The sequence below is a fragment of the Juglans microcarpa x Juglans regia genome, chromosome 6D (assembly GCF_004785595.1).
Source record: "Juglans microcarpa x Juglans regia isolate MS1-56 chromosome 6D, Jm3101_v1.0, whole genome shotgun sequence".
Taxonomy (NCBI): Eukaryota; Viridiplantae; Streptophyta; class Magnoliopsida; order Fagales; family Juglandaceae; genus Juglans; species Juglans microcarpa x Juglans regia.
Window position 1 is genome coordinate 38,260,349 of NC_054604.1, and position 26,957 is coordinate 38,287,305.

At 39.5% G+C, this 26,957-nt stretch overlaps 1 protein-coding gene across 1 annotated transcript; it reads right to left on the minus strand.

The window, feature by feature from the left end:
• Nucleotides 1–429: 429 nt before the first annotated feature.
• On the minus strand, nucleotides 430–25,508 carry LOC121235860 (peroxisome biogenesis protein 5). Its single transcript, XM_041132287.1, has 15 exons — nucleotides 25,219–25,508; nucleotides 24,959–25,075; nucleotides 24,629–24,815; nucleotides 23,784–23,977; nucleotides 23,076–23,327; nucleotides 22,758–22,868; nucleotides 11,666–11,821; nucleotides 10,453–10,646; nucleotides 9,106–9,352; nucleotides 7,249–7,333; nucleotides 6,993–7,102; nucleotides 4,803–5,027; nucleotides 2,197–2,262; nucleotides 867–961; nucleotides 430–780 (listed from the first exon to the last, which is right to left on the minus strand). The coding sequence occupies exons 1-15, from the start codon at nucleotides 25,330–25,332 to the stop codon at nucleotides 702–704; spliced, it is 2,232 nt and encodes a 743-aa protein (XP_040988221.1). The 5' UTR covers nucleotides 25,333–25,508; the 3' UTR covers nucleotides 430–701.
• Nucleotides 25,509–26,957: the final 1,449 nt, after the last annotated feature.

Consider the following 26,957-nt stretch of genomic DNA (forward strand, 5'->3'; position numbering starts at 1 on the left):
GGATAGTACGAATACCAAGAGGATATAGGTGACGTTCTATTGCGAAAGGTTAGGGTTGGATGGGACTGTACCCAAGAAGTAAAATGAAAAGCAGATAGGGCGCTTTAGTGAATGTAGAGTGCTTATTTTGTCAATCGTACCACTTCTCCAATCAGATTCGGCGCATTGTCCCGAAACGCATTAAAATTGCGATCTCAAACGATTTCGAACTTTGAAACTAAGTTCAACAAAAATTTGAAGACTTAAAAGGACTTTAAAAATAAAATAGTATTTGGTTTTCGAAATGCAAATTAACAAGTCTTTCCTCATTCGCCTCTTTTAAGTAATTTGACTTTTTGAGGTAGTGGATTGAGGTCGTGTATTGAAACCAATTCTAATGTAATTCTATTGAAGCAATAATCATTATTTCAAAGCCAACACAAGCTGGAATGCGTTTAAATATGGACGTATTTATCAAATATTCATACATTAATTCCCTAAATAAATTCCTTATTCATCACCAATAACCCTGCCCACCTGCGTTATATAGTGTTTGTTGCTCAACATTTTTAAAAGCATGTTCCTCACCTGGAAGCATTAAGTAGACCTACTATCATCCTCGTGTTTCTCAAATAGCTAAATATACAAAGAGGGAGGCTTCATATTTCCCCCCATCTCAGTGCTTGACCCCCTTATTCATCCTCAGCTCCAACACATAAAACTTACAATGGGAACTCCTTCTGAAGAATATCAAGATTCCGGGAATCGCAAGCTTCAAGCATGTCATTCCTAGAAGCACAGCTGCAAAAAAAATAAAAGATAAAAATATGTACACAATTTGGTTGAATCACAAAACAGACTAAGAAAGTTCTCTTCTACTGAGGTACCTCAAAGAAATTCTCAAATATTGCCATGCATTGTCTGCCTTTGGATTCATAGCAAGTGCCCGGACGTAGTAACATATGGAATCCACGTACATGCCCTAGGTGACAGAAATAGTGAAAGCATTTCTTCATTCAAAAACTTCCCTTACAGTAACTCAACTGAATCCAATTTCCAATGTCCAATGTCTTGGTAATTTATCAAGCATTCAAATTTTGAAATTATTATTGCTTTTATATATTGTTGTCCAAAAGATGCTATAAGAATCATGAGAGCCACAAAACTTGGGATAGGTTAGACCTATCTACTTCCTGGTGCCGACTTTAGGTGTGACGGGGGAAGTGGTGGACCCCTATAAGCCGAATGACCCGCACACATGCTATACTATACTCAACAGGAGCTCCGTACCCAATGTCCTGCAGGGAGTTTTGCTGCCCGGGGGCCCAGGGGGTAGGAGGGGACAGGGATTACACATTACCCCTCCCCCCCCCCCCCCCCCCCCCCCCCCCCCCCATTTTGAAACAGAGGTTGCATTTTAATCCCTCGTTAAAATTTCAAAGTCAAGGAAGAAAAATAATTGACTGGACTAATTGTACTTTGCATCTTCTTTACATATCCACAAGTGATGGGTTTTTAACAATCTAAATAAATAGTCACCACTCCACTGAGCTGCGGTCCTACAGTGTGAAGGACTTGATAATTTAGTTCGTGTAAAATAAATTTGATAAGTTTTAATGTTTATGGCCAGCTTGATGTAAGCTATTTTGGGAAAAAAATATCCAAGTAATGAAAAAAGAAATTTAAACGATGGTAATATTTTTTTTTATAGGTAATCTAGGTGTTTTATTCATAAGAATAGGCAAAGCCCATGTATACATGAGAAATACCTAACTAGAGTTTACAGTTGATAGTAAAAAGTCATGGACATTTAGTCTGTTACAAACAATGGCCCCCACCCATGAGAACAATGTTTTAAAGAAAAGAACTTTCAGCTCCTCCATTGTCTTCTCACGGTTTTCGAAGCTTCTATTATTTATTTGTATTTATGTTTTCCCAACCTAGCGCTACTTGCTATTATTATTATTTTTTTCACTAGAAAAACCTTGATTAATTATTGGCTGTTGATATTGCTAGTTTATAGACATGCATTATTTCATTTTTCTCTGAGTGGTTCTCAAGCTTTTATGTATGAATCAAACAACTCTGCTTAACCAGTAACACATTAAATAAAACAAAATAAAAACAAAGAACAAGAAAAAGTTCTCATTTAAAAGAAGAAAAAGAGGGGGGGCCAAAGATGACTTTTAGATGGAACAACCAAGTACAGAAACAAACCTGATTGGCATAACTGATACCCATATTTGCCCAAGCACGAACATAATTAGGTTTCAAGTCTAGTGCCTGGAAACCAGAGGCAAAGTGGTTTTACAGTGATTAATAATAGTTTTCCAGAAAACAAACTAAGGAAATAAAATCACGCAAGGAACTAAACTAAGATAGACTGACCATGAATAAACAAAATAAAAAATGACATAAGGAAATATATTTATCAGTATGGTTGACATATAGAGGGACAAGTATGAGAAAGTACAAAAGGAGCACTAAAATCTATAAACTGTCGACTGCAGATGGCCAGCAATGTGATAACATGGAATATGTTAAAGTGGAAAAGTTCAATGAGCAATTATTTTTTAAGTAATGAACAGCAAAATTTAAAAGAAGAAACTTGTTGTTCAAGACAGAATGAAACAGAATGAAACATAATAAAGTTTGAGGTGACGATTCCAGCATGGGATTAATAAAAGTATCTTCTATACACCAATAGGTGCTTCCAGTAAGATTTAGATGGTAATATAGATGACAGTCAAGAAACGTTATCCAAAGCAAGGACTACAACATTCCTAGTGGTGTGTCATTGAACAAAAAGAACCCCCCTTCCGTAAACAATAAATAAATATATAAATCAACCCCTTGCAACTAAATCACCTGAACAACTACCTAAAGCCAAATGGTAGGAACCATGTCTAAATTACAAATTTTCTTCTAAGTATTATGTGGAAGGGAAAATTCAGGCACAAAGGGTTAAATACTAAATAGTCTCTGTAGTTTGCCTTGTGGACAGATCAGTCCCTATACTCTAACCAATGATTGCATGCCAATGTCGTGTAAAAAGTTTTAAAAAAAAAATTTAATTTAAAAAAAATCAATTGAAAAACTGACACTAAATCATGCATTTCTGGGTGGCATAACTGGGTGCAACCCCAAAGTAGTTTTGAGTCACCACCCAGGTATAGAAAGGGTGCAACCTTGGCTCGCCTAGGCATGACTCCATATCTCAGGTCACCACCCTGGTTCGCCTGGGTGGCGACTCAAGCATTGCCTAGGTTGCGTCCAAGCATCGCCAGGGTGGAGACCTAGGCAACTTAGTCTGGCAGTCGACCGGTTTGGGTGGCAGCCCAGGCATTCTGTCTAGCTCATACACGTCCAGGTTAACTTTTTATATTCTATTTTTTTGCCTTTTTTTTTTATTATTTTTGTTTCACAAAATGAGATTTTAAATTTTAACAGTGTCACTCCATCATTGGTGATGTCATGGCATATTTAACAAAGTAGTAACAGTAAAGTAACAGACGGATTAAACAATCAAAGTTGAAAGTATATGGAGTAGTGGAGTGGCCAATCTATCCAAAAGGCAAATCACAAGGACTATTTTAATATTTAACCCAAAAAAAATCGATATTCTAATAGGTGTTAATGAAAAGATACAGGGCTAAATAGATGACTGTAAAGAATGCAGTATAAAACCAGTAGCTCAACACTCCAAGTGCTGACCTTCCTTCTTACATATAGACATACTCCGCATTAAAGAACAAGAAATCCATCAAAATCTACATAAACCCAGCATACACAACTTCTAGACTGGAACTACCACATTGTAATCATAAGTTACTAAATAACAACGCATAAGACTCAAGAAGTTCTTAGGCCTCAAGCCAATAAGAAATAGTCCAAATGGCACTTCCTTGCCCATATGAATGGGGTAGAGTCATAGCTGATTGGTTATACCTGACCATAAAGCTATCCTTAATTACTCAATTATATTTAATAATCAATTATTGTTTTATTTATTTATTTATAAGTACAAGATTTTATTCATAATGGCAAAAGTAGGCATAGCTGAAGTACACATGAATTATATACGAAGAAAGGGTAGAAGTAAAAGATTTTATCGTTTTAGGCAAAGCAAGGGTAGAAGTTCAAGATCAGTTGTTTTTCCTGCCCATCTTCTGAACGAATATGGAAGCAGCAATTTGAGACAGTAACCTGCTCCTGAAGTGGAGTAGCAATATAAAATAGATGACAACTCCGTGTGTCTTTTTTTTTAGGGAGGGGGGGGGGCGCTCTGTAAATGCAAAATCACAAACCCTAGAAGATTTCAATACAAGCAGAGAGATGTGTTTGGTGTTCTTGAAGAGATGGGGTAATTTATGGAAGGAGTAGGATTAATTCACTCAAAGTCATTGAGAAGACTCGAGAACATCTAGCTTCAAAAATCTTGGAAATTTCTACAGAGAGAGTCAATTAATTGTGAGGCGTATTCTAGCCTGTATTAATTGGCTCAGTGTCTGTCACTTGGGTCTAGATTCTCTGCCAACTAATTCACTATATGCCTAATTGGGGGTTCAACGCATTAAGTGCCCATGTAACCAACCAATAGAGCAAAAATATTTACAGGTATCAAGGCCATAGCTACAGACCACTGTGTACTTTTACTTCTATATCACATTCACACCTCATCGTCAACCTGACATCATGATTTCCACCAATAACTATTTGTGACAGCATAGAAATAGCCTAATTAAACCTCCTAATACACTACGGAACCTAAAAGAGGTTATAGATAGAGGATTAAGTTGATGGGTTAACAGCTTACAAAATACCTTTTGATAAGCCAATATTGCATCAGCACTCTGAACGCTATTTGCTTGTGTTGCACCAAGCTTGTTCCAAAGAGAGTAATCATGGGGCTTCAGTTTCAAAGCTGTCTGAAAAGATGCAATGGCTTTGTCATACTCTCTGGACAAATTGTATAAGACACCAAGAACTATGTGAACATCAGCATCGTCTGGCGACATTTGAGCAGCTTCGTTGAACAATCTAGCAACCTGCAGGCCACAAAAACATCTCTGATGCACATATAAATGGATCATCTACGGCCAGAGATGCTCATCATGTTCTAACACTATCAATACTACTGCAAAACCCTTTGTGATGGTCACCTAAATGCACTACTCCCTTATGGAACATACTTAAATTTTTCAACAGCTGGCTGGCTGCTGTTAAAACATCCCACCCACATAATTAAGCTAGTAGGTAAAGAGGCCTAACAAGCAGATAATCCCCTAACCAAGCTCAAACCTACAAATGCAGGATCATTTTTTAACACCGGCAACATCCAACACCATTGGAAAAGTGAGCCATGGAGCCACCAGTCACCATTGAACATTCTGAGTTTGCCAACATGAGACACGCTCCATCCCTGGCTTTCTCCCTAGATATTTGCATTAAGTTTTGTAATTACAAATAAACAACTAGATTTAAGTTTATATTATTCTTTTGTTTACTAAATTGGTCACTGAAGGGTACGTTTGGTTAAGAGAAATTTTGGGAATGTTTGAGATTTTCTAAGAATTTGTATAAGATGTATTATTTATTTGGTTTTGTGAAAGTAGATAGGCAAATTTGTTTACCGACCAAATAGAAAAAGTACATAGGAAAATTTGAAGATTTTTTTTTTTTGAAATATGTTTTGTATTGAGATTTGTGAAAGTATATAGGTAGAGTAGAAAAGTTATTTGCATATAATTTTTTGGGTAGTTTTTGTTTTAGTTTTTGTATTTTTTACTTTTCACTGAAATCTAGATAAATGATTGAATAAAACATTGAAATAAGAAATTTATTTCAGATTGAAAGATGTTTGGATAGAAGTTGAAAAATATATTGAAAAACTTCGGGAAAAAGAATGGCAAACCAAGCATGGCCTAAATCTCTGCTAAATTGTAGTTTATCAGCTATAAATGTTCAGGGGAAAGGATACTGGCATACATTGGACAGTTGGACTAGTAATAAATTAAAACATAAAAAGAAAGAAAAGAACAACAAGAATGAGTGTATGAATCATCATAAACTGGGATCAAAAGTCAGAACTCATTTGCACTCTTTTTTTACAAGTAAGAAGATCTTTATTAATAAGTGCAAAGGCGCAACCTGATGTACACATGTAAAAGCATGCAATCATTTTATCATGCAAAAATTGATGCCAGTATCATTGCAAAAAATATTTAAAATTTAACCAAGTCAGGAAAAGATAAAGAAAGTGTGATAAAGATATGCCCCTTTTGGTGAATTATTTTCCAAACTTAATAACAAAATAATAATTATAGGGTGAAAAGGTGGAGAGGTATTAGAGGTGTCAGACTCTTCATACGAAAGGTTGTGTTTATGCAAAAAAAAAAAAAAAAAAAAAATGATTAACACAAAAACAAAACACAATGTTTGTAAACATGACAAGTGGATAAGGTTAGGATCTCCAAGAAATGACCAAGAGGCGAGACCAATGTGGCAAGAAGCAAGGCAGGTGTTGGAAAGACGACCACTGGAAAGGCATCTAAACTGATTGACAATTAGTTCATGGCACAGATTGCACCCAGGACTAGGGACCCAAGCTCTGATGCACATCGATGCCCACCTCCGCAGGGTGTAAGGTCCATAGAACCTTGAAGGAAGAAGCATCAAGCATTCGAGGAGGAAACTCGGTCCGTTTTTGTAAAGTGAGCATCCTTCAACTGGCTACTCATGGCAAAGTACAAAGAATTTTGGTTTGGTGGGATGTTAAAGGTACTGCACTGGAGGTTCTTCCAAATGTAACACCAACACAACAGTTGAAGGATGATTCGCATACAATAGGGGTCTATCAGTGCAAGAAGGCCTTCTAATGAAAAATCATAAGTTCTATAGTATCATCCTAAGAATTTTCCCATCTGAAAAGTTCCAAATTCCCCTGCAAAACAGGTTCTGAAGGGAACACAAGCGTGCATGTGCACACACACCCCAACAATAACAACACTTACATCAGCATAATACAAAGAATCGGACAGCTCTGGAGGGACAAGTGTCCCATACTTTGGGTGATGACGTAACCATCCATATAAATATTTCAATGCAGCTGCCTGCTCAAGTTCTGCATATTTCAAAACAGGTCATAAGTTTCTTGCTCTTCCATCATAAACTGTTAGTTTCCAGTACTTTTGTTCATGGCACCAAAAAGTACAGAACTCCTAACACGAAATATATGCCAAGAAAAAAGTGCAGCAAGCAACCACTAACCATTTGTATGACTCACTCCAAGGGCAAGAAGCACTTCCAGATTTGTTGGATCTGCCTCCTGCGCACGCATCATGGCTGCAATAGCCTGCATATATCAGAGTTTAGCTTTATACATTATTATGTGAGAATAGAAAGTAAATGATTAAATTTACATCTTCACTAAGCATAAAATTTAAGGACAATTAGTAGTTTAACTTAGCATTAGGTCTTGAGTTTGAACCCTAACTCTACACTTCACCCTATTTCTATTAAATATTCTACATGTTGCACCCACTTATTAAGGAATCTGGCCAACATGTCAAAAGAATGAGAATATAAATTAGGTGATTAAATTTATTAGTCCCATTAGTTTAAGCTTTTGGGACATTTAGCGATTTAACATATTCTACAAAATAAAATCAACTAGTCAGACTTGATAAACAACAACGATTGTGCAGAGCATTAAATGCACAAGACTACTAAAATGAAACCAAATTAAGCCGCAAATCCTAGATCCATATCATTTCCGGCAACTAAATGTATTCAAAAGATGGTCATAAATCCTAGTTGATCAAGCATTCAGCTCAGTAAAAAATAAAACACAATTTTAACTTCATTAGAGAAAACAATGTCCTGAAGATCCAAGGAACATGGAAGTCAATTGGACATGCATGCAACTTACATCAGACGGGAAAAAAGGGCATCGAATACAATTCTAACCAAAAAGAAAAAATTGTCATCGATTATGGAAGTTCAGTCTGGATTTATATGATGCCACGAAAGGAGCAATATTAGACATGATACTATAGTATGGGAAGGATTCCAGGCATGTCAAAGTTACGACATGTGATATGGTATGTGAACCTTCTTTATTAGTGCTGCTGTCCAATTTACTTATCTTTCTTTTTCTTCTCTTTTATCGAAGGGAAGGAAAGGAGGAAACATTGAAATCAGGACATGCAAAAACCTACATTTAAAACTTCTTACTTTCAGTGTCAAATATAACATAACCTCAAGATGTTAATATTGTTTCCCAAAGTTAAGCCTTGATGAAAAAGGTACAAGAAACTTTGTTTATGTATAAATCAACAAATAACCGTATTGGGAAGGGAAATCCCCTACAAGATAAGTTACAAATGTTTTGACAAGCATCCACGACAATCAGTCGTGTGAACCAAAAACCTATTAATGGATAAGAACACACTCCAACTAATTCCCAAAAAATAGAAATTTGTATCAAATTAGAACTAGTCACTAGTCCTAGCATTGAACTATTAAAAAAACTCATATAAGCAAAAAATCTCAAATATCCTTGATCATGAGACTTATAATTGTCCCTATAAATAAGAACCATAATATTTTATAAGTATTTATAAGAACCAAAATCCCAACAGTAGTAATTAAGATTAACGTAATAGATACTTTATACTTCTCTCTGAATATTTTTTATACTTCTCTCCCTTTTTTTTTACGCCTATAATTTTTTGTATCTATCTTTATTATTTATGCAATTCCAATTCTATACAAGCCACTCGTTATTTTATTTTATTTTTATTATAGTTATAACAATTCAATATTATGTTCAATTCAATAAGAAAATATTGTTGGATTAAATAGAAAATATTGAATAATTTTCTATTTTAATTCATAGTTTTTTACATTATGTTCTTTTCTCAACATTCAAATTCATATTGACAACAGGTATCTCGAACAAATATTATAAATAAAAGAATTGCTCTGAGTGGCCATGCAGTAATGTCCTTTAAGAAGCTTGGATAACAGTATAATTGCTCAACAAGAGTTCAACTTTGTTGTACAGTCATACAAACATGCAGAAAAAATAGTAATTGTACACTTCAGCATGAAAAACGGAATAACCTGTTGATCATCATCATTCTCGGCATGCGCTATTCCCAGTAACCTCCAACCTTCAGCAATGTCAGGGTTTTTCAAGACTTCAGCCTCTAATGCAAGCACTGCTTCACTCAGAAGACCTTTGCGGAACAGCTCCTGACCTTCTTTTAAGGGATTGGGGTGACCAACGTAAGGATTCATATCGGAAAAGACATATAACCCCCTTGAAGTGTCCGACCGATTCTTGGAAGCCACTTGTTCATTTAGGTACCTATATTTTAGTGGCACATGTGGATTAATCCCATGACAAGGAGCATATGTCTTAAAAGACTCATAATTTTGGCACCAATTAGATCATTTGCACCATTTTCGACTATACACCAAATATTATGAGAGAATTATGTGGAAAAGAATAAAAAATGAACAAGAAGCCATAAGGAGGAATTGCACTCTGCATTCGCAAACTACCAACCCTTTTGCAATGAGCACCCTAAACAACTAACAAGTTTCAACGTGCAATGAGCACCCTAAGCAACTAACAAGTTTCAACATGCACTCCAATTAAAATTAACTGTTAAGATTATACCACATGGCCTATTTTTTATTCATTGTAACGGTCACATATTAACCAGAGGTGCAAGTTGAAATACATTGGTAGTTTAGGATGCACATTGAAATCTATTGATAGTTTAGGGTGCACATTACAACTTTCGTAGTATAGGGTGCACATTGCAAAACAGATGATAGTTAAGGGATGCATAATGTAATGTTACCTACAAATCAAATCGATAGGATTTTGTTATTTATAAAAATAATAATAAAGAGTATACCTCAACTCAACCTGATGGTATAAAAGCAAGCACCACAACAAGATTCATATAACAGGAAAAAAAATAATCTTTATTAGGCATGCATATACATGTATCTTTCTCTTCTTAACAAAAGCAACTAATAATAATTGGGTCAGGGAGAACCTACTATAAAAGGGTGCTGCTACTCAGCCCCATGAGTTTGCCCCCTCAAACTTACCACCAGTGCAAATTGTACTGTTTTTTTTTTCTTTCTTTTTCTTTCAAGCACCTTTTAAACATCTTTAAACATTTTTTAAAAATAAAAAAATACAACACTTCACTAATAGTCACTTCCTTAAACATTAAGAAAAAATAAAATAAAATAAAATACCCGAGCAGTAACTTTGAGGGGGCAAACTCATGAGGCCAAGTATCATTTTCCACTATAAAAACCTTACAAAATTGTCACAAAACCACCCAATTAACAATGCTAGTTCAAAAGTGTTCTCCCCAAGTACAAAGATGAGCATTTGACGATTGTTCAATAGTACTATATCTTCTAGAAGGTCAACTGACTTACTCATCATATGCATTCGCCCAATTATCAGCAGAATCCTCTTCCAAAGCCCCTTCACCAACTTGACGCCCAAACTCTTCTGCCCAGTCCTGAACGTGCAGCTTAGAGAATTCATTGACCCACTGATCATCAACGGGCCCATGTTGCTCTTGTTCGGTTGTAAACTCATTCACCCATTGATCAGAACCATGAGAAAGCTGAAAAACACTAGAATCAAGACAACAGAGATGGGAGGAAAACTCAACCCTTACAGAATTATGTGATGCACATATTTTAGTCATCGAAGTGAACAAAGCCAATGCCTTATTTGTATGCACCCCTAATATAGGTAGTATCTTTTAGGGCGCACACAAATAAATTGTACACATGTCCTTAAACCATTGTCCTTATTTCTAATTTGCCATCATCCAAATTTAGCCCTAGAACAAAATTCAAAGTTTAATTTTCCAACGATGCCTTTGATTTTATTATTGGTTACATGTCCCCCATCTGCCTTTTTCCAAAAAAATAAAAAATAAGACTTAACTCAAATGGTGATTTCATAAAGGACGGGTCGAATGCATCTAATGCACTTCTTAAAATTCAAAACATCTTAAAGTGAACTATAATCTAGGGATTTTTTTCTACCACTTAAAAAATAAGAAAAAGAGGTTGAGGTAGAGCTTCATTGAGTATGAAAACACTTGCCTGTCTCTGTGCATCAGAACATGATTGTTACAAATATCATTGACTCTGATATTCTAGAATATGACTGTGATATATATTTTTGTTTTCACTATATGTTGATTTCTAAATGTTTGCTAGATCAGTGTTACGCACAACATATATTGATTGCCTTTGTATGATCTTCTAATTTTATATGGTCATGTAACCTATCAAAAAAATTTATGTCATGTCATAGCTTCTTTCTCAAAGCTAAGTAATAAAACCTATCCAAAATACCTGCGATTATAAGTTTAAGCATTAAGAAGTTGTATCATTTGAAATCCTATGACTGATACGTAAAACTTTAAAACACAGAGCTTGTTAGTGTATAAATTTTTTATCTGTTTGTTGCTATATATGTGCATGTTTATATGCATACATGTGTAGTTGTATGCTTATACGCACACATACGCATTAGGAAATGCATACATACATATACAAAGAAATGCACAGCAATGCTTTAATATATTGGATGACTGCTAGCCAAACATATACTTGAATAATTACATACAAATTCATCAGCCCAAGCAGAACTCCTGTTATACTGTTGTCGATATTCTGCTGCCCAATCCCCTGATGCCGGTAATGCAGTTTCCTTGACTTGATTATCATCAATAATAAGTTCACCACGACTCATCTTTGACAAAAACTGAAGAAATTTTGAGTTCTGCATGCCACAAATTGCTGTACAACATTAAATATTGCAAGAAAACAAAGCCAAAAGGTACAAAAAAAGATCAATGAAAATTGAGTCATTTAATGGAAACAAAGAAAAAAATTACGTGTTCACAAAACTTTTTTTTTATCGATAAACAAAAATTTTATTGATCATGAAATAGACAAAAGCCTGAGTATACAGGAAATATACAAGAGTGTCGCCTATGCATAAACTGCAACAAAATTAACACTTAGGCCCCGTTTGGATTCAGAGATGAGTTGAAATGGTTTAAGATGAGTTGAATAAAATATTATTATAATATTATTTTTAATATTATTATTGTTTTGGGATTTGAAAAAATTGAATTGTTTATTATATTTTGTGGAGTATTTCTTCATTGCGTTATGAGTGTTTGAGCCATGGGGTCGAGTAGGAATGTTATCATTGTCAAAAGTGCTTTGAGTTTATTTTTTTTTTTATAGGTAATAAGCAATTGTATTGATAAAGATAGGCATAGCCCAAGTATACCGGAGGTATACATATGAGTATACCAAATTAAGAACTAGAAATTGTTACAAGGAAATCATGGAAGCTAAGACCATTTAACTCTAAAGAAATGGCCCACATAAATAAAGTCTTCCAAAAAAAGCTCTTAAACTCCTCCGAGGAGCGTTCATGATCCTCAAAGAATCTACCATTCCTTTCACTCCAAATACACCAGAAAATACAAATAGGTGCCATCTTCCACACCGCTACAATCTGTGGTGTCCCTGTGATCCCTCTCCAGCTAGCTAGTAATTCCACCACCGTTCCTGGCATTACCCATGCGACTCCCAAATTGCTAAAAAAGTAAGTCCATATGTCTCTTGCAAAATCACAATGTAATAGTAAATGATCTACCGTTTCTCCACTATTTCTACACATACAGCACCAATCCGTAATTATGAGTCCACGCCTTCTTAAGTTGTTCATGGTTAGTATCTTCCCTAAAGTTGCTGTCCAAACAAAGAACGCAGCCTTGGGAGGTGCTTTACTCCTCCATATGTTCTTCCAAGGAAAATAAGGTCTATCCTGAGCTAAAAGAATGTCATAAAAAGAGTGTACCGAAAATTTCCCATTCTTGGAAGGCCTTCATTCCATCATGTCGTCAGCTGGACCCGCGGTAGTGATGTTATATAATAAGCTGAAAAAATCCACCTGCTCACTCACTTCCCAATCTTGTGCCTCCCTAGTGAGATTAATGTTCCATTCCTGTGAACCTTGTCTAACCACCCTCACATCAGCCACCATAGCTTCCTTTTCTCTTGCAATTCTGAAAATGTTAGGATAAGCATTTTTAAAGGCCATATCTCCCACCCACACATCATTCTAAAAGCTGATTCTACTGCCCTCCCCAAACACAGCCAAGTATTATTCGAGAAAGTCCCCCACCCTTGCCTTATGTGCTTCCACAAACCAACCCCATAAGCCCCCCTCCCCTCATTAGAACACCAACCCCCCCTTGCACACCCATACTTCGCATTAATTACCCCTTTCCATAAGGCTTCCCTCTCATGATTATAACGCCACAACCATTTTCCTAGTAGAGCCTTATTAAAGAATCTAACATTGCGAACCCCCAACCCACCAGCGCTCAGGGAGTACATACTTTATCCCATCCAACTAAGTGAAATTTAAACTCATCCCCTAGTCCACTCCACAAAAAGTCACGTTGGAGTTTCTCAATTCTGGATGCAATGCTTACCGGGAGGGAAAATAAAGACAAGAAGTATGTGGGAAGGTTAGATAGCGTGCTCTTGATAAGTGTGATCTTTCCCCCTTTCGACAAGTATAACCTTTTCCACCCGGCCAGCCTACGCTCTAGTTTCTCTAACACCTCCTCCAAAATTGTCTTGGCTTTAAAATTTGCACCCAACGGAAGACCAAGATACTTTAACGGCAACGAGGAGACCACACATCCCAATAAGCTGGCCAACCCACTAATATTTCTCACCGCACCCACTGCAACCATCTCCATTTTAGCAAGATTGATCTTTAACCCAGAAACCGCTTCAAAACAAAGTAAGATAGCTTTTAGAGATTGAATATGTCCTACATTATCCTCACAAAACAGCAACGTATCATCAGCAAACAAAAGATGAGAAATAGTCATGGAGCCATGGTTAGAAGCCCCCACTGAAAAACCTGAGAACCCCCCCCAACTGAATACCTGGTACCCCCAACTTAAGCTTGCTGTCTAGACATTCATTGGCTACAAGAACTGAATCCAGTATTTGTCTACCTCTCACAAAGGCATTTTGAGACTTAGAAATAATCTTATCCATTACTATGCTCATCCTATTGGCAAGTACCTTGGCTATTATCTTGTATATGCTGCCCACAAGACTAATCGGCCTGAAATCTTGCACCTCTATGGCACCCACCTTTTTAGGGACAAGTGCAATAAAAGTAGCGTTTAAACTTTTCTCAAATTTTCCAAACGAGAAAAATTCCTGAAACACCTGCATGACATCTGCTCCCACCGCCTCCCAGCAAGTTTGAAAAAATGCCATAGTAAAGCCGTCTGGACCTGGTGCTTTGTCCTTGTTCATTTTTCTGACGACGAGTCGTACCTCTTCCTCTTCAAATGGTCTCTCCAACGAAGTCATGCTGTTTTGATCAATGGCCTCAAAAACTAGACCATCCACTTTTGGCCTCCATCCATGGGGTTCTGTCAACAATCGTTCGAAATGTACAGCAACATGATCTTTAATTACGGCTTGATCTGAGGATATACCTTCATCTACTGTCATGGACTCTATGGCATTAAACCTCCTGTGTGAGTTTGCAACTCGATGAAAGAATTTTGTGCATCTATCCCCCTCCTTGAGCCACAAAGCTCTTGACTTTTGCCTCCACGAGATCTCTTCCATTAATATCAACCTTTCTAACTCGGATAATACTTGGCCTTTGTGTTCATTCTCATTTTCAACATCCTCCAAACTTTGTAGTTCTTGTAGGAGATTTTTTTTTTTGTAATATTACATTTCCAAAAATCTGTTCATTCCATGACTTCAAATCCACTTTCAAAGCTTTTAGTTTTCCAGTCAATATCTTACTTAGAGTGCCCTCTAGTTGATATGAATTCCACCAGTGCCTAACCAGTTCCACAAACCCTTCCGTCTTTAACCACATATTCTCAAATTTAAATGGTCTTCTCCCCCCTGGAATTCCTCCACAGTCTAACATTATAGGAAAGTGATCAGAACATACCCATGGAAGTCTCTTTTGGCATACATCTGGAAATTGCGTTTCCCATAAGGGAGATATGAGGAATCTGTCCAGCCTTGACAAAGCTTGGTTATTAGACCACGTATAATCACCTCCCGTAAGAGGAAGGTCCATAAGTTCTAGCTCAAATATTAAGTCAGAAAATTCCACCATTGCGTGATTATTTCTCCCCTCCCCGGATCTTTCACTGGAAAACCTTGTCACATTAAAGTCTCCACCAATGCACCAAGGAACCTCCCAACAAGAACATAAACCAGCCAGCTCATCCCAAAGCAAACGTCTTTCGCTATCTAAGTTAGGTCCATACACCCCAGCAAAGGCCCATACAAAACCATCTATAGTATTTTTTTAAAAACATCCCACCGAGTATTCTCCCACAAATTCTTCCATATTCTCCACCACCCTTTTGTCCCACATAACCAATATGCCACCCGAAGCCCCCTGCGAAGGTAAGTATGACCATCCTACATATTGACAACTCCAAATACTCCGTATGGTTTTTCTTGTAATAAGCTTCAGCTTCGTTTCTTGCAAACAAATAATGTTCATCTTCCATTGTCTTAATAAGGATCTTATTTGGAAGCGTTTGTTAATCTCATTCAATCCCCTTACATTCCATATCAGAATTTTTGGCTTCAGTTAACAACCATACCAGCCCTCCCTTTATTCCTACCACGACTTGCACTCCCCTCCTTACTGTCATAATTAATAGACCAATCCAGCCGCTGCAATTCTCTGTTTCTTTTGGCCTTGCTTCCTGTTGATAATGGCCTGCCTCAATGGCTATTAACAATGCCCTAAACTGATTTGCATATCCCATGCAAGAAATCCCCACACAACTCTGTAATTCTTCCACCTTTTTCATAACCCAATCTACAGGTAAATGATGCATAATTCTTATTGGAGAGGGATCCTCCCCTGCAGGCTAATCAGTCTCGGATTCAGCATTGAATAAAACCAAGGAGCCTTCACCTTCCCCCTCCCTCTGCTCCTTCTCCTTTACAGTCACCAGTGTTCCCATATCTTCACTATCAGACCCTTTCTCACCCTCCCTTCGCGTGTTCTGTATTGGCCCGAGATTCTCTGGTTCTTCAGTCTCGGACTCATTTGGTATTTCACCAGCATGATCCCTTCCTTCATCTCCTACCTTACTCCCAAAAATTCCCCCTCTTCCATTTCCAGCTCCTGCAAAACCACCACAGGCCCAATCGGCTTACTATTTTTTTTTTCTTCTTCCTCCAGCGACGGCATCGGCTCTGACGCGAGACCGGATGACTCCCCACGGGACGACGACACTTTCTGTGTAATTGGTGGCTCCGTCGTGTGCGTTGACGCCGTCGTGTGAAGCCCCCCCGTAACGCCGATATCATTTCGGCTTTTGGGTCTCCACACCCGATACGGGCCTTCCTCCTCAACCGGGCCTTCCAACTGCCCAACCCCCTTCCCCTTCAACACCCCTCCAACGGGCCTTACTCTTGACCCAAGCCCACCCCAGCCCACACCATTATCAATTAATGATCCGCACCGTTTTACTTCCTGCCCCCTACCCTCCACTCTGCACCATTTCTTTCCCTCCTCTTTATCCTCCTCTATATACCAAATTAAGCCAAACATCTGCCTCTGCAACTCTCCCACTTGAGCCTGCATCTCTGCCAGCACCTGAAGTATTTCTTCCTTATTTGGGCAAACAGCTCCCCTGCCATCGACCCCTCTATGTTGTACCTCTGCAAAAATGGCAACCTCACGCCTGCTAGGGTTAGCAACAGGCGTCGGTTTGGGTTTCTGTAAAGCCTCCTTATACGACTGCGACGAAGGTTGAGCTACCGACGTCGCTACCATCTTCATTGAGGCCACTCCAACGTGACGGCCTCCTCTGCCCTCCTCCTTCAAAACCTCCACCATTTTCCTCCACCCCTTCCCCTCTCTACCTTCAGGAATGATAATGCAGTTGCGTCGGCCCCCCTGCTTGTATTCCACCAGGGCCATGAAAACCCCTTGTGCATTGGAGCTTCTCTGAGCTATGAAGCCCCTATCACCTTCTCTGTGTGCTGAGTAAAAACCCTTTCTCCCCGACTTTAAGCAATCCTCCAGTGCTTTTGTGAACCACCATGCCGTGGCTAACTCCAGATGAAGATTCTTAACCCACTTCCATCCCCTCTCAATAATATGAAGGGTGGTGGACAATCATGGAGAGTAGTTGTCGTGCGGTAAATCATATTTCCATTGATCAAGCATTGTTGGGGTGGTTGGCTGCCATGATGAAGGAAGGTGTAGCTTTTGAGGGTCCTTTTGTGTTTCTTAGAACAAGAAGAAATGGGTCTCAAGTTTGGGTGGTGCAAAGGCAGCAAAACTCTCATGGGAGTTTTTTCACCCTGTCGGAGTTTGGCCAAGCAAGGCAGCGTGGAATGCTAGTGATACCGGAAGGGAGGAAGGGGTTAGGATGGAGAAATTTTGGAGACTTGTTGGAGGAGCTCTCTGCAAAATCCTCTGTTTTGGGAGGGAATAACAAAGGGACTTACCCACTGATGCCCTCTCCTCCATCGCAGTACCACTAGGCCTCCTCTTCCTACAGGGAGGTCTTGTCTCAAGCCTCAAAACATGAAGAGAGGCCACCCGATTCTTCCTCTTTGGTGAAAGCGCAGTTATGTGAAGGGAATGGCAGGAAGGTGTTGGGGACAAATGTGGCATCTCTGTTGCATGCCTTGACTGAAATGGAGAAGCAAGTGGGTTGCTTGCAGAGAAGCCTATCTGGAGGAAGAAGCCGCAGCACCCTGGTGGCCCGCGTCACCGTCACCGGCGATACCACAGACGACATCACTGAAGACCATAGAAGCTCCAACGGAGGTCCTGATGCCGGAGTCTATTCTAATCGAAGCTGGTGGAGGGCTTAACATTGCGTCGCGGGGTCACGATGTTGTGATTTCTGCTCATATCACTTCGTCAGAGCATTCCGGTGCACAGACAACAACGAAGAAGTCAAAGAAGGTGTTAGAAGCTCCGACGAAGGTCCCGGTGCCGAAGTTTGTTCTTTTCGAAGCTGGTGGAGGGATTAACGCTGCGTCATGGGGTCACGATGACCTGATTTCTGCTCAGATCACTTCGCTGAAGCATCCCGGTGCACAAAAAAGGGCGAAGAAGTTGGAGAAGGTGTCTGAGAGCAGCGACAAGGCTGCTGTCCTTGAGCTGGTCACGGCCAGTCCCCGCGAAGAGATTTTGGCCACTGTTCCCGAGTTTTTTACCTCACCTCAAGCACAGAAAGCTTCGACAGTTTATGGGTAAGACTCGAGTGGATTGGAGATGGTGTCCTATGCGCCGGCGATGGAGGTAGGGGATACGGTGGACGAAGTAAGGTCAGTGGAGGAGGGGACACCGTGGAAGTAGTCTTTGATTTTTGAAGATAGTGAGGAGGAGATAGTCCATCTCCTCTACAGACACTTCCCCCTCAGATCACACCTAGAGCATCAGATTGGGTGTTAAAAAAAGTCGGGGAACTTCAAGGTTGGGTGGGATTAACATGTGATGGATACGAAGAACAATTTATGGCTCTTAATAGCCATGGAAGCGGGCCATCCCACGGCCATGAAGTCAGCTGTTAGAAAGGAGAGAGAGCTGAAACGGTTAGAATGTTCTATCAATTATGATAACAAGGAGGGAACTTCGGGAAGGGATAGATCAAAAGGGAGGGACTCCATTTTTGTTAATGAAGCCTAAAATATTGTCTTGGAACGTAAGAGGGATCAATAATGTGAATAAACACCTTCACATTAGATCTCTTTTACGAAGTTGGAAAGTTGGTATTGTTTGTTTGCAATAGACTAAACTGTGTAGTGTTGATAGAAGTATAAGGTAAGGTGGCCATTCAAATTTGAGAATATGTGGTTAAAAGTTGATGGATTTGTGGATAAGTTAAGGGCTTGGTAGGAAGCTTATTCCTTTGATGGAACACCTAGTTTCATAGTGGTGGGCAAAGTCAAAGCTCTGAAGGCTGACTTAAAGAAGTGGAATGAAGAAGTATTTCGACATACGGAATTGCAGCAAAATATCCTTTGGGATGAGTTGCAAGTATTGGAGGAAGGAGAGGTGAATGAGGATTCTTTGTCGAGACAGAAAGTGGTGGTAACCGAAATAGAGAAAGTGTTGTTGATGGAGGAAATATCTTGGAGGTAGAAATCAAGGGCGCTTTGGTTGAAGGAGGGAGATAAATGCACTAAGTTCTTTCACAAGGTGGCCAATTCCCATAGGCACCACAATGCTATTGAAGTCCATTCAGGCTCGAATGTGTTACAATCTCCCGAAGAGATCCAAGACCATATAGTGCAATATTATGAGGAACTACTAGCTGAAAAAGTTGAGTGGCGTCCCAAACTGGATGGTTTATTGTTTGACCAGCTAGGTTCGGAGGTGGCAAGTTGGTTGAAGAGGCCATTTGTTGAAGAGTAGGTGCATCTAGTGGTGAGAGGCATGTGCAAGAATAAAGCCCCGGGCCCGGATGGTTTTTCTATGGCTTTTTTCAAGAATGTTGGGAGATAGTGAAGGAGGAAGTGATGCAGATTTTCCATGCTTTTCATTCTAATCTTAAGTTTGAGAAGTCATTAAATGCTACTTTTATTGCTCTTATCCCCAAGATAGTTGGTGCCCATAATTTGAAAGACTTCCGGCCAATTAGCTTGGTAGGTGGGATCTACAAGATTATTTCAAAGGTGTTAGCTAATCGCATGAGTTTGGTGATGGACAAACTCATTTCCAAACCTCAAAATGCCTTCGTTCGGGGGAGGTAAATTTTGGACTCCGTTTTGATAGCAAATGAGTGTTTGGACAGCCGGTTAAGAGAAGGCATTCCGAGGGTTCTATGTAAGTTGGACATGGAAAAGGCCTATGACCATGTGTGTTGGGATTTCCTCTTTTATATGTTGAGAAGATGTGGTTTTGGAAGCAAGTGGTGCGAATGGATTAAACACTGTGTTTCAACCACTCGGTTCTCGGTTTTAGTCAATGGAAAATCTTGTGATTTTTTTCAGCCGTCGAGGGGTTTGCGACAAGGGGATCCATTATCACCTTTCCTCTTTGTTTTAGTTATGGAGGCTTTGAGCCGCATGCTAGAGGCTGCCATTAGGGGGGGTTTTATTACGGGTTTTTCGGCGGGTAACAATAGTAATGGTGTCAGTTCCATTTCTCACTTATTATTTGCAGATGACACGCTTATCTTCTATGATGCTGCTAGTGACCAGATTCAAGCTCTAAGGGCGGTCTTGTTCTGTTTTGAAGCTGTCTCGGGACTTAAGGTGAACTTGGGGAAGTCGGAGTTGGTACCGGTGGGGGTTGTGAGTAATATTGCTTCTCTAGCCGAGTTGTTGGGTTGTAAAATTGCTTCACTTCCTATGAAATATCTTGGACTCCCCTTGGGGGTGTCATTTAAAGCAAAGAGCATTTGGGATGGGGTGGTAGAGAAGATTGAGAAAAGACTATCGGGGCGGAAGCGGCTATATTTATCAAAGGGGGGAGATTAGCACTTATTAAAAGTACCCTTTCCAACCTTCCTACTTACTATTTTTCCCTCTTTCCTTTGCCGGTGGGAGTGGCTAACCGTATGGAGAAAAGTTGTTTAGAACTTTCTTTTGTGTGGTGGTGGGGGGGGGGGGGGGAACCAAATTCCACCTTGTAAGTTGGCAAAGGGTGTGCTGTCCGATTGCGAACGGGGGCTTAGGGGTACGAAATTTGAGCATTTTCAACAAGTCCCTTCTTGGTAAGTGGTTGTAGAGGTATCAAATGGAAGGGAACTCGTTATGGAGAGAGGTAATCGAACACAAGTATGGTAGTGAGTGGGGGGGATGGTGTTCTAAAGAGGGTAGGGGGTCATATGGAGTGAGCTTATGGAAATTTATTAGCAGGGGGTGGAACACCTTTGAAAAACATATTAGGTTCGGAGTGGGTGACGGAGCAAGACTTTGCTTTTGGCATGATGCTTGGAGTGGGGAGAGTGCTCTTTCCACTATCTTTCCACTCGCTTTTAACATGGCTTGAAATCAGCAACCGGCAGTTTCAGATGTACTATGTTGTGCCAATGGGACAGCAACTTGGAATGTCACTATTACTAGAAATGCTCTGGATTGGGAACTTGATGAGATGGCAGCCTTTTTTAGCCACTTGTATTCAGCAAAGGTAGGAGGAAATAGGGCAAACCGTATGTTATGAATTCACACAGGGAGAAAAGATTTTACTGTTAAATCTTTTTACAAGGCTTTAACAGCACTACAACCCATCTTTTTTCTGTGGAAGAGTATTTGGAAAGCACAAGTTCCCCTAAAGTTGCGTTTTTTACTTGGACAGCCGTGCTTGGAAAGATATTGACGGTTGATAACTTAAGGAAGCGGAGTATGGTAGTCATGGAATGGTGCTACATGTGCAAAAGGAATGGAGAATCGATAAATCATTTGCTTTTATATTGTGAGGTGGCAGGGGAATTATGGGCTGGTATCCTTGATAGAGCCGGACTGAGTTGGGTAATGCCTAAGAGTGTGGTGGAACTACTAGCGTGCTGGAACAAGAGGCATAACAATGCACAATTGGCAGCAGTGTGGCGTATGTTACCTTTGTGCCTAATGTGGTGTTTATGGTCAGAAAGGAATGATAGGTGCTTTAACAACAAGGAGCATGCAGTGGGGGAAATATGGAATTTTTTTGTATTCTCTCTTTTACAGTGGTTTTCTGCTATTGTACTGAAGGGTGGGAGTGTCCATGAGTTTCTATCTTCTTTTTAGCTCACTAGAATGTAATTAGGTGTCTCACTTTGTATACTTCATGTGTACTTGGGCATTGCCTAGTTTCATTCTATTCAATAAAGCTATCTATTTACTTATCAAAAAAAAAAATTATATTTTGTGTGGTAATTTGGGAAAGTTGTAATGATGAGATAAGTTGAGGTAAGTTTCGAATCCAAACAGGGGCTTTTTTTTTTTTTTTTTTTTTTTTTATTATTGGCACCGGGTGTCCAAGAACAAAGTCCCAACAAATCCCGAGGGTGTACAAGCCCTCAGCAAGGAGTTTCCCACAAGTGCACCTCGAGTAATTCAAGGGAAAGTTCCCCTAGTTCGATGATCCCTAGAAATTGTTTGCATCCAATAGGATTTAACCTTAGACCTGGAGGGAGCATACCACCAAGACCAAGGCCTTTAACGCTTAAAATGGTCCAGAAAAGATGAGTTCTAAAGATGATTTAATCCTTTTCATTCCAAGAACAGTTTTATAGATATTGGTACCATCCTAAGTGCAACAGCCAAATAGCTATAAGAGTTTTTGAATGGTTCCTAGAAGATGTTTTCAGCATGATGCTTAAAAGATGCTCACAATAGAAGAACTTTAAACTTTTTTCTTCATAACTCTGCTACTTTGAATAGCCTCTATAGATTTTAATGGGCGGAGTTTTCTCGTATATTCTCCTATTCCTAGTTAGGTGTTCCTCTTGTATACTTCTCGTGTATTCTTGCTATGCCTTCTGAGTTTTTTTTTTTTTTTTTCCTTTCCCTTTTCAAATAAAATCTTCCATTACCAATAAAAAAGGTCGATATAAAGCTTGTTTATGTCAAACATCCCCGTGCATCCAAAACCTAGAAAATTCACATGCAAATACCAAGTCAAGAATGTATGAGAAACATTAATTTCATGAGAGCATAAGAACCTGAAATTTAGGGTCATCATTTTGGGCTAATGTATTTGCAAGCATGCGGGTCTGCTCCATGGCAGCAAAGTTTGAGATATTTGCACCTCTCATGTGATCTACCGACGTCAACTGAGATTGTACCGGTAATTAAAAAAAGATATATCAATAAAATGTCTCGTGATACATGTAGTGAAGTAGAAAGGCCTTATTTTTGTCATGATCTCAACTTAAAAATTGTAGGAGTTTATGCCCTATGATAAATACAGTAAGTACAAAAGAAGTAGTGCGGAAATGCATTCCTTAGGTACCATGTGTAGATATAAAATACTTTCTTACCTGCTCGAATTCAGAGGCCCAACCAATCGCACCATGTTGTTGTTCAAAAGAGTGAGCCCAAGCATCGGCATCGCCATGTTCCGTTCTCTGTTGGTTAAATTCAGCTACCCATTGATCTGCGGCATGAGCACCATGTTTCAGGCTATCTTGGGACTCATTCCAGTAATCCTCTAGTTCCCTAAATCTCCCAGGCAGAGGCCCCTTAGCTCGAATGTCACCATCAATATCCAAAGAACATAAAAGAGCATTAACCTGGAAAAATAAAAATAAACTAGTTTAGATTATACGTTCTAAGCGATTGAGCAGGAAAAATTCAAGTATATGTTCCTTATGTACATTACATAAAGAGAACAGTTAGAATAAGGACCAGGGCCAAGACATATTTGCTTCTAAATCCTTTGAAACAACATAAATAATGATGATAAAAAGATTTTTTTGTTTTAAAACAAAAGAACCCATTCCACTCCACCAGGACCAATCAAACTTTAAACAGAAAATTATGAAAGAAACCGAATGGCTAAACGTTAATGTAAACACAATAAATGAGGGCAGCAATACCAAATAGTTAGATACTATAAACTATAAAACTAAGCTAATTGGAACTTTGCTCAGTCCATGAAAGACCAATTCAAAGTAGGGATGAAGAAAATCACTGAGAAAATTCTGAAACACGTAATAGAAGGAGGTAAATCAAGTAACATTCCAGACCTGTGCATTTATGAAGTCTTCACTTTTATCTGCAAAAAAATGTCGGGCCATTATGCTGCTACGGTCGCGTATGCATTGCTTGTCACCTTCAGACAAACCTAATATTGGGAGTGGAATAGGGCGAAACGGAACTCCACCACGGCTACTATCAACGAAGGAATGCAAGAAGCTGGACAACACTCTCTGCGGTGGCCCTGCAGGTCAGTGGGGAGTAAAAAATATTGACAAAAATAGTAAGAAAATTTTCCTCTGCTTAAAAGAAAGAGCATCCATAAACCCACCAACAATAACAAATTCTCCAACACACACCCCCCCCCCCCTCTCTTTTCCTTCCCTTTCCCCTTTCATATTCAACTCAGTTAGACCTGAACCTCAAATTGTTCAGGTCAGTAACATGAATCCTTCTTAAAACTACAGTGGTGTCTTTTATTTTTTTATTTTTTGTTCTAATAGGGAGTATTTTATTGTCCTGACCAACTCAACCATAAGTTGTTTTTCCCACAAGGAGTACTCCCCTATTGAAAAAAAAAAAAACTAATCCTTGTTCATCAATGTTCTACACCTATCACGTCTCAAAAACCATCATCAATTTCCTACTTCCCAATGTAAACACAACTCTTTTCGCTTCCAATACAAGCCACATCAACTAACTAGCACCTCAAGAACAGTCTATCAAAACCACAAGAGCTTTTAAACAAGCATTACTGTAGTCATGCACCCTTTCAAAGGTCCATTCCTTTAAGGTTCTCCAAGCCCCAAGGGCCTTTATTTTAGCTTTTCTAATTCGACTTGTGTAAAATTCACATCCAAGAAAAGCTCAGAAATCAAATAAGCTCAGACGTTACCATCCAAAATTGGTTGCTGAGGCTGAGTGAGAGATGCCCTATCATATATGCGGTCAAGCTCAGGGTTGAGGGTTTGACTTCCCCTACCCTGAGGCGGAAGCGGAGCGTGAGAACGCTGTATATCATCCCACGCAGCTGAAAGTTCACCCTGCCCTGCAGAGCGGAAGCCGCGAAGAAAGTCTGAGCCCTGACCACATAAAAACAATTATGATAAAAGGTCCAAGTTATTCATGATAAAAAGAAATCCAAGTTATCCAGCAAGACAAGTAACAAAACAATAGAGAAGACGACCATAATGAAAAATAAAATAAAATAAGAAAAAGAAAAAACCTGATCGTTGGATTCCACAAATGACCGATCAAAAGCTCCTAAATGATCATCGGTATCTGCGAAGAAATGCCTCTCGGAACTTGTGGGTACAGACGTAGGAATCTCCTTTATCTTTTCCTGTAAAGAGACAAAAAACAGTCCAATTCTCGATTAAATTAAAACTAAGATAGTTTGTAAAATTTTACATCAGAAACCCAAATCCAGTAATTGTTGAACGGGAAAAACTGTGACAAAATCAAGGAAATAGAGAACACATCTACCTTAGAAGAAGATCCAATAAGAGCGTTGGCCAGAGCACCGAGAGGATTGGAAGAAGAAGAAGAGCCGGGTACCGCACAAGCAGCTCCACCGGTAACAAGCTCACGCATCGCCATAATACTCTCTCTCTCTCTCTCTGTCTAAATTGTCAACTAAATTCTTGTTAGAGTTGGAGGCCTGTTCGATCTTTCTCTCGCTTTGTGGCGGTGCTGCTTTCTGGCTTTGCCTTCTCTTTGTTAAAAAGCTGTGTACTTCATTCGTTCCGCGGTTCTACAAATTCTTCTCTCTCTCTCTCGGACGATTTTCAGCAATTCATTTTATCTTATTTTATTTAATTATTAAACTTTTTAAACTTTTAAATAAAATATAAAAAAATAATTTAATTTTCATAAATTTTAAAATAAAAATTATATTAAAAAATTATATTTTAATAATATTTTATTTAACTTTATCTCGTTTCATCTTAATAACAAACGAGGCCTTACACTTTTACTATTTTAAAAGGAAAATTGGGACATATTTAAGGCCTTTGGATAGATAGAATGATAGTAAAATAGTTTGAATTAATATTTTTTATTAGATTTTAGAAAATAAAAGAGAAAAAGTTAAATAAAAATATTATAAATTTTAAAAATTATTTTAATTTTTTTTTTAATTTGAAAAAATACTATTATTTTTTGTGTTTTGTTTGACAATTTGAAAATATTGTAATAATTCGATTTTAATTAAATGAAAAAGTTAAAAATCTGAAATTGAAAGTATTTTGTGTTTGAATAATGTTTGAGAAATAAATATGGGTGGGGTGCGAGGCAGGGCCCCGTTGGGGTCAGCTCGCGCCCTCCCCCACTAGTGGTCTACCATGCAAGGCCGGGCTGACGGAGGCGAGGTAGAGGGGGACGGGCCCCCACTGCCCACCCCTAGGGCCGGGGTCCAAAACTCCCCGACCACTTGAGCTTAAATGTACACTGGGCACATACTCATACACAGAGTGCGGGCATTGCCATGCACAATGCACAACGGGTGCACGGTGAGAGCTTCGTGCCACCTAGCCATGAGGCCCACTGACCCGCTGGCGATCACTGCGATGACCGCCGGTGATTTTTGTCTCCACGACGCAAGACTCCGGCCATGATTACGTCGGCGGGACGTGCACCCAAGAATCCTCTGGCCACCATACGGGTCGCCTGTGTTTTTTGTTGCTGCCACAGAGTTCCCTGCGAGGAAGATTGCACAAGCCATGCGCAGTGGGCAAAGGGTGCATGCTCTCTCGTGCGCCCTGAAGCGAGCCCACCTCTTGTGGTTCAAACAAGCCGGCAGGCAGGTGTACCGTTGGCGAAGTTTTACCCGGTCTGAGCGCCTCCGGCACGTCTCGGCACATGACGGGCAATAGTGGCCTTTGGCTAAGCACTTGGTGCACGTAGCGAGCTCACGACAGACCACCGTGAGCCTCTTGATCCCACCAGCGGTCACCACTTGGACCGCCGACATCCTCTGTCGTCTGAGGGGTGGTCCCCGACCCCTACGGCCGACCTTGGTGGCTTAAAGGCACATGCCCAATGCACAAAACGTGCACTGGACTCCTCGGCCATCTCACAGTCAAGGTTTCCTCGCCCATTGGAGGATTGCTACTCCTCGGACAAATCAACTCTTCGGCCAGTGGCTTCTCGGACAGCACAACTTGTCGGCAGTGGCTCCTCAAACATCTTCCTCGGCCAAACAGGCTTCCAACTCAAACATCTTC

Excerpts from the sequence above, each read along its gene's own strand:
- LOC121235860 (XM_041132287.1), bottom strand. The coding sequence starts at position 25,332 with ATGGCGATGCGTGAGCTTGTTACCGGTGGAGCTGCTTGTGCGGTACCC. Across the intron at positions 24,816-24,958 it reads TTGTGGAATCCAACGATCAG|GGCTCAGACTTTCTTCGCGG; the intron begins GTTTTTTCTTTT and ends TTATGTGGTCAG. Across the intron at positions 23,978-24,628 it reads TCAGCAACCAATTTTGGATG|GGCCACCGCAGAGAGTGTTG; the intron begins GTAACGTCTGAG and ends ACTGACCTGCAG.